Genomic DNA, 8,350 nt, shown 5'->3' on the forward strand with positions numbered 1-8,350 from the left:
GTAGCTCGGTGGCACCACATCTATGGCAACCTGCTTGACCTCCACAGGTTGCTCGCTGCGGCCACCGCGCGACCTTCGCGTGGTGCCGCATTTGGTGCTCGTCAAGGCTACGGCCGTGCAATCCATCTGTTCATGGAGGAAGAATAGAGAAAGAGAGAGAACGGTTGGAGAAGAAAGTGCTGGAAGGGAGGGGATAAGGTTTGTGATGGGACGCGTGGTGAAGAAGGGAAGGGGGACAGGGGGCGCGTCAGCGTGTGGGCAGGAGGCGTGTCGGGTGGGCAACGATAGCGAAGCGACCGATTTTTTTAATCTCTCCGAACGTAAAAGTCCTAGCATTACCGATTCGTATAACAATTTCTCTATATCCATTTTCCGAACCGGAAGATATAATATATTTATTTCTATAAATCGATTTTCTGCATTTCGAAGCTAGTCTCAAAAGTGTGACTGATCCTAGAAAAATTTTAGGTGTACCTATGAATGATTTATGTACTAGTATTCTTTCCGCATCCCACCTAACCAACTAAAACTCCAAATTCCTTCAAAGCTATGCATGAACATCACCCAAACAAGTAGGTATAATTTGTTTTATAAAGAAAAAAGTCAACATGACCCCTAATGTATATGTGCTAACTTACTTGAACCCAAACCTATAAAATCATATATTATTCACCCTAAATTATGTAAAACTGTGCAAATGATCCTTTAGGATAGTTTTGTGGGCTGTTTTACCCTGTGGCATGCCATGCTGATATGGACCCACTCGTCAAGAAAAAAGTCCCCGCGACCCCGCCTACCTCCTGCCTCCATTGCGAATGAGTAGCGAAGCAGACATCCCAACACCGCCTGCGAGCACATCAACCTTGGCGGCACTCCAGTCCACGACAGATGGGATGTTTGGTTGCTGGCCACAATTTGCCATACCAAACCTTAGGTAGCTGCCCCACCATGGCTAGCCACACTTTGTGGCAAAAATAGATTGTTTAGTTTGTAATTAAGGTTTGGCAAAATTATTATGGTTGGTGTTCGGATTCCTTCCACAAATATTTGGCAAAAACTTGTGGTTGATGTTTGAATTCCTGCCACATGATGGTATAAGCACCTCAATATCATAGTGGTAAGATTACCACCAAGGTTACACTTAGGAGCTTCGATTGCTTTTCCTCCCGCTTCCGCTGACGCAGCACCTGTGTAGGATGAGATTCTTCAGATATGCATAGATGGGGGAAATCATAGGTCAGAGATAGTTGTGGTGAGAGAAGAAATTAGCTGCAGCCTGCAAAAGTGCACAGCCTATGGAGGGAGGAGTCAACGTGGAGCTCAACGAGCACGGCGGCGCGAAAGCGGGGCAGCCATGAAGCTGAGGTGGGAGAGGTCGAGATTGCTGTGACTGCGGTAAACGGAGGAAGGGGAGCACTTTTTATCGCGGTAGGAGAGAAGTTTTCGACAATGTTAATACGTCATGGAGAGTGTGGCCTTAAAAAAGGCCACGGCACGGTGGGGAAATATGTAGCGGGAGGCTTTCGTAGCTGTGGCGCGCCTAGGTTTATTTTTCAACCAAACGCTAACAAAAAAAAATATTTGTGGCTAACCTAAACTTAGGTGTGGCAGCTCGCGGTTGGCCACCAAGCAGCCCCACTGTCGCACACCGCTATCGCGGCCGTATCCAGCGAGCCGTCGAGAGCTCGAGGTACTTTCAGTAGCCATGGGCCACGGACGAGGTACATCTTCGTGATTTATCATATGTTTAGAAACGAACGCCGTACAGAAAACGAAGTCCAATTATTCCAGCACGCCAACTAGAGTAAATCCCATCAACACCACCATTGCTGTAAGAATCCAGCAAGCAACGACACGGGAGAAAAGTTTGCAAGAATACATGCCCCTAAAATAAGCAAAATAACCCCATGTCACAAGTTACAACAAAACTCTGCAATTAATATTTTGCTGAATAAAGGTGATGCAGAAGATGAGATGAGGAATCACTTTCAGGATGCAACAAAATTCATGTGATTACATTTTTACACCTAAGGATACCCAAAAGGAAAAGAAAAAAAGGAGTAGGTTCAATATGTCCACCATTATTACGTTCCCTTTTATGAGCCATCCACGAATCTGCGGTAATCCTCTCCAAGTTTTTGGTAAAACTTGACATCGGATGGCTTTATTTTGCTGATTGCGAACTCGAAATGCCTCATTGCTACCTGTTTGATGTCAAAGCTCTCCTGTTGAAAAATTACAGTAGTTTATCAGCAAACTTCTGCTACTGGTAGTGAAGCTTGTTACCAGAGAGGGAAAGAATGAGTAGCATACATCAAGTGCCGCAACAGCAGCTTCCCTGCAGACAAGCTTTATGTCCGCACCAGTGTAGCCTTCTGTGAGCCTAGCAAGTTCCTCTAGATTCACGTCAGGGCCGCATGGTATGCTGCGAGTATGAATGCGGAAAATATCTGCACGGTCAGTTTCATTTGGCGGTTGCACATTGAGCAACCTGTCGAAACGACCTAGGGTATACATCATTCAAAAAAGTCAGACTAAATGAGCGAAGGAATCACACTATGTGTGAACCAAGCAATGCATTTATGTTAAGCCAAAAAATAGACCCAATAAACAACCTGGCCTCGTAAGTGCAGGATCAATTTTGTCAGGACGATTTGTAGCTGCAATAACAATTACTTTCTCGTCCAAACCTGTCGCCACAATATAAAATTATGCATCATCAAAAATATAGAGACCAACAGGATCTTGTAAACCACAAAATAAGTTGGATAGCAGGTCATCAACAAATTCCAACTGTGGATGAGCACAAGTGAATGGCTAAGGCTCCAGTTAATTAAATCATTGACTGGACACATCAAAATCAGATATTTCATGCTTATGCTAGGTTTATGTATAGTCAAACAAAGTACAGTACTGTTATTTGGCAAACCTCTAATCATAGCCTAACACACCTTAGTGGGTAGTGTTAGTGAGATAAGCTGATAATAATGTACCCTAAGGAAAATTTATGAACACACATGAAACATCAAGAGAGGAATTTCCTAATGAAGTGATAAAACTCACCATCCATTTCCACAAGCAACTGAGTGAGGACCCTATCAGCAACAGACGTGCCATCATTTTCATGCCCACGAGTTACTGCAAGTCCATCTATCTCATCGAAAAATATTATCGCCGGTGCATTAGCTCTTGCTTTTGCAAATAGCGATCTCACTGCTTTCTCAGAGTCACCGACCCATTTGCTAAAAAGTTCAGGACCCTTAACTGCAAGAAAGTTCAATTTTGCTTCAGAAGCTGCAGCGCGAGCCATCAAGGTCTTGCTGCAACCTGGTGGTCCCATCATTAGCAATCCTTTGGGGGGTTGGATCCCTATACGTTTAAATGCTTCTGGGCGTTTCTGTGGCCAATGGATGGCTTCAATTAGCTGCTGCTTGACACTGGCTTGGCCACCAACATCTTCCCAACGCACCTTTGGAAGCTCAAGCATCACCTGTACAGAATATGGTTGAGCAATTGGCATTGTTTTCCCACAAGTCACATGTATATATAGGAACTATCATGATAGAAGCACACAGTTACAGCCTTGGGTGGATAGAATTGATACCTCACGCATTGCACTTGGTCGAACTTTCGTTTTAGCCTTCTTAAAGTCCTCAGTGTTCACTGACAATGCTTTTTCATCTATCGCATCATAAGACTCACTACCTTTTGTGTTCACATCATAAGACTTGCTACTTTTTTCGTTACTATTTGTGCAAGGAGCATCATCCAATGACATGGTTGAGAAACATGCCGGTAATAAGCTTTCTTGATAGCCTGAAGGATCATCAGTATCCCGTATACACTTATCTACACTAGAGTCAGGATGACCAAGTTGTATATTCAAATTTTCTTTTAGGCTGATATAACGGCGAAGAGCACACATTGCAGCCTCATTGCATAGTGCAGCTAGATCGGCACCTACAAATCCATGGGTCTCTAGAGCAACAGACTTAAGTTCCTCATCATTGAGGGAGTGGTAAACTCCAATTAGAAGGTGTTGAAGTATGTCCATCCTCTGTTCTGGAGATGGCACTCCTGCAACCCAGTGAAAAGACAACAAACCATGGTCAATTTGGTTTTAGACTTATATCATTGGAGAACCATGCTAATTCAACATTAGGACAATTAAGTTTGATGCTATTAAGTGCAGGCCGACATTAGTTTCAAAAAAAAACCTTAACTGGCTATTAAACACGTAACAAGATCACCCACTAGGAATGACAAAACATGTACAAGGCAGTCCATTCCTCTTAAGTTAAAATTTTTGGCCAATCCTAAAGGCATGATGCAAGGCAGTCCATTCCTCTTAAGTTAAAATTTTTGGCCAATCCTAAAGGCATGATGCAAGGCAGTCCATTCCTCTTAAGTTAAAATTTTTGGCCAATCCTAAAGGCATGATGCTTGTCCACAAAATCAAGCTTAATGCATGAAAACAATGACAGATTAGCTCAAGGAGTACTAAAAAAGGTGCTAATGGCAAGGCCAGGATTCGTAATGCATTCTGCACATGCATAAGCTATGTTTTAGTTGCAGGCACTTTAGCATTAAAAGCATGATATGAATGTGGAGTAGACTACAGCCACGCCCCTTTATTTAAAAATATATATGGATAACATCAGAGAATTGTACCTATTTCAATTTCCCTATCCAATCTTCCAGAACGTCACAGTGCAGGATCAATACTATCAGGCCAATTCGTTGCAGCGATTAAGAGAACATGATCATTAGGGCCTACCTCATCCATCAGTTTTAACAGAGTAGCCACCATTCTAATAGATAACTCCTCACCCCCTTCCATCCTTGATGGAGCAATTGCATCCAATTCATCAACAAATATCTAAAAGCAGCAAAGATACATGAGATAGATATGATACTGTTACAAATGGCAACATGGTGGGATAATAACAATACTTCAAATACATAGTATTGCTCCTTACTAAATAAATACTTCAAACCATAGATAATAAGTGCATAAAAATTTTAATATACATCAAATATGCAAATTTCACAAAGAAAAGCAATGAGTGAACAAGACAAAAGACAAGATGTTCCCAAGTATGAGTTGTGCAATATTAATATAGGCAAGATAACTGCTCTGGTAAAGTTACTTAAGCAATGATATTTAAGGAGAAACTAGAAACAGCCTTCAAGCTAATCTTCTCCTTGTACGTACAGGGTGCATTTTGCATTAAGAAGAATATATATAGCCAAGCATAGTGATTTGCCACCATGGGTGTGATAAAAATAGTGGAAATAGCTACAAGTTCAGTTTCATGAATTTCAATGGAAGATGCAGTTTTAAGACTTAAGAGTTGCAGAGCGCATCAAGATATTATGACAGATTGGGCACAACAGTACTACTCTCCAAAAAATTAAGTTGCCAGTATCATTCAAAAACACGAGTCACAAAAGTCAGTAAAAAAATATTGTTCTTTTTCTAATGCATCAGGGGATTCAGAGTAATTAAAGTAATACCTGTGAAAGAGGTATCTCTATTTGGATTTTCTTTTTTTACAGTTGACTTGGCAGTAAGATAATGCAGCTGAGCATTTGAAGAAAATCTAACCACAGCAGGTGCAGCTTTCTTTGCTGAACTGAAAACATCATACAGAGATTTCTCACTTTCTCCATAGTAATGACTAATGATCTCCGGCCCGTTGATTGTAAAAAGGTTGGCTCCTGCATCATAGGCACAAAAAGAAGCAAGAGAGGTTTTCCCGGTTCCAGGTGGACCATAAAGAAGAATACCTTTATATCTGAAAACAATCAGTATATTACGAAATTAGAAGAATGAATATTATGGCTGAAAATCGAGGGAATTGTATATCTGTTTACACAATACCTTGGGAAACCAATTTGATCAACAAGTGAAAACGAAATTATTTCTTTTATGGTTGCTGACTCTTTAGATAACCCACCAAGCATTGGAGCGTGATTGGAATCTTCATTTATTTTATTATCATACTCGTAAACTTGCGATGGTAAATCTGTCTTATCTGAGCCAAGCTTCTCAGTGCAGACTGAATCAGACAGATGCACTTTTGTAGTTCTATCCACAAGGATTGAAACTAGGGTTCCCCCCAAGTTAGATGAATCTTCTGCATTAGGCAGTGTATTCCCTTTCTCATGCAAATCATCTCGAGCATAGCTATCAATTTTTGCTCCCATCACCACAAACAAGGACAGTTTCCCGCACATTGAGAGAGGAATAAAGTTCCCTTTTAACAAGTGTCGACCATTAAGCCATCGTGAAGCTGAAGTCTGCAACAACTCATTAACTTTCTCGTCTGCTAATGCTGATCTCGTAGTGGTTGGATCCAAGCACATTGAAGAGCCACTGTTGGATGCAAAGTCATGGGATTCCTCCTATGCAATGTAGTAAAAGGACTCTTCTTAGGTGTCTCCATAAGCATTTCATTTCTTTCAGAGAGGTAGTCAGATTCTGAATGAATGCCACTGGAAGATCCAACCTCAGGTGGAATTAGGCCAAGATAAAGGTCCTTACATTTTATTACCCGTAAAATATCTACATCATCACTATGCTTTGGGTCCTGAGATGTACACAAGGGGCTAAAAAACAACGGTCGACCTACTGATGGGTACCCCAAAACACAAGCAAGATCCCAAGAGAGCTTGATGCCATTCTTGTGAACCTAGAAAGACACCCAGCCAAAAACGTTATCAGTTCGTTACTCTTAGCATTTAGAAAGCAGGAGAAGCAAAATAGAATAGACATACCTCACGTGAAAGGAAAACTGTGGCAACAACAAAGTTTCTTCCAGCTTCACCACGTAGAAGATCATTGTCCACATCAAGATCAAAGAATCTGTTGCACTCCTTAAACAAATCGTCTAGTGGGAATCCATCTAATTGGTCACTTCTCGAAGAAATTAGTGACACCTGCAAACAAGGAAACATATCTCAGCTTAGTCATCATTCAAAAAGGACATACAAACAAGTAACCAACATGTTTGTGCTCCGCGGAAATTCTGAAGTTACTTTCACGATCATTAAACAGCACACACATTAGTAGGCGCACACTATCAGGAATGCTACCAGTTGGTAACTGCCAGTAAAATTAGAGATCCAGTCACAACAGAAATACAAATTTGAGCAACAAGGTCCAATACCACGATTCCTTGAACTGATTCTAGCTGTATGACCTGATTGTATCTGCATTGAAGGTAATTCACAGAAACAAATAGTCCAAAGTTGAATGAACAGGCCACAGGCACAAAAGGGGAGCAGGCGGGAACTTACGGAGACGAGGCACCCGGGCCGCATCCCGGCGCCGACCATAGCGGCCTCAGAGAGCCAGAGCCTCCCCAAGCAGCCGCCGCTGCTCGTGCCCCTGGAGGCCACTTCGGCGACGGCGCCGGCGAAGCAACCCTCGCCGCCGCGAGGCACGAGCACTGGGAACCGCGCCGCCGCCGCCGCGGCGATAGACGGTAGGTCGACGCTTCCCTCACCGTCGCCGCCGCCGCGGTTCTCGGGGCCACGGGACGAGCGGGTGTGCGGGGACGGCTGCGGCGAAGCCGCCGGCTGCTGCTTCTTCTTGCCCTTGGAAGGAGGCATGGCGGCTGCGGAGGTTTGGAGGTCTTTGTGCTTTCTAATTTTGGCTGGGAAAAAAAATACATGGATGCGCGCGCCGGCGAGGCCGCTGGTGGAGGAAGACGGCGGCTGCCGGCGTCGGGTGGATGCGATTGCGAGGCTTCCGGTTCAGCCCTTGGGCCCAAATAGACCTTCCCAGTGAATGGGTTCTGATCGGGCTGACTCTCAATTTGAAGTTTGGAAGTGTCTCATTTGGCGGCGGATGAATCTCCATCAATGGTGAATTCAACATTTAAACATCTTATAAAAATTGATCACATTTAAGCATCATAAAATCGATCACCCAACATCACATGATACATACATCTACATCAAATCACAAACATATATGATACGACACTCGCAATATCCAAAAATCTCTACTGCAATAGCATATGGTACCTAATGCAACATAGCAATTTTCTCTTGCGCGCAGTGATCCAATCGAGCTGAAGCTGCCTTTTTGGCGCGCTGGTGCAAGAGCCACCGTCCATCCTTGGCCCATTGTCATTTGACCCCAGACCCCTCCATGTCGCGAATTATGATGGAATTGGACGGGGCTGTAGCCGAGCACGCAGCAGCGACAAGCAGGGGTTCCAGGATTGGTGCTGTTGCAGAATCGGGACAACCGATGCAAGGAGGAGGTCTAGCATGCCGGCATGTCACCGGCGCAGTGGTGTCGAGTCAAGCACGTGGTGATTTTATGATGTTACAAACT

General features: G+C 43.4%; 1 protein-coding gene across 1 annotated transcript; it reads right to left on the bottom strand.

Annotated features, from left to right (window-relative positions):
• Window positions 1-1,857: 1,857 nt before the first annotated feature.
• LOC101777282 (calmodulin-interacting protein 111-like) lies at window positions 1,858-7,778 on the bottom strand. Its single transcript, XM_012848802.2, is given in 11 exon segments — window positions 1,858-2,225; window positions 2,314-2,504; window positions 2,616-2,690; window positions 3,064-3,490; window positions 3,605-4,077; window positions 4,672-4,879; window positions 5,609-5,798; window positions 5,885-6,407; window positions 6,410-6,695; window positions 6,781-6,942; window positions 7,303-7,778. Coding segments are annotated over 11 exon segments (2,979 nt in total). The 5' UTR covers window positions 7,618-7,778; the 3' UTR covers window positions 1,858-2,096.
• Between the last annotated feature and the right edge of the window lie 572 nt (window positions 7,779-8,350).

The sequence above is a fragment of the Setaria italica genome, chromosome IX (assembly GCF_000263155.2).
Source record: "Setaria italica strain Yugu1 chromosome IX, Setaria_italica_v2.0, whole genome shotgun sequence".
Taxonomy (NCBI): Eukaryota; Viridiplantae; Streptophyta; class Magnoliopsida; order Poales; family Poaceae; genus Setaria; species Setaria italica.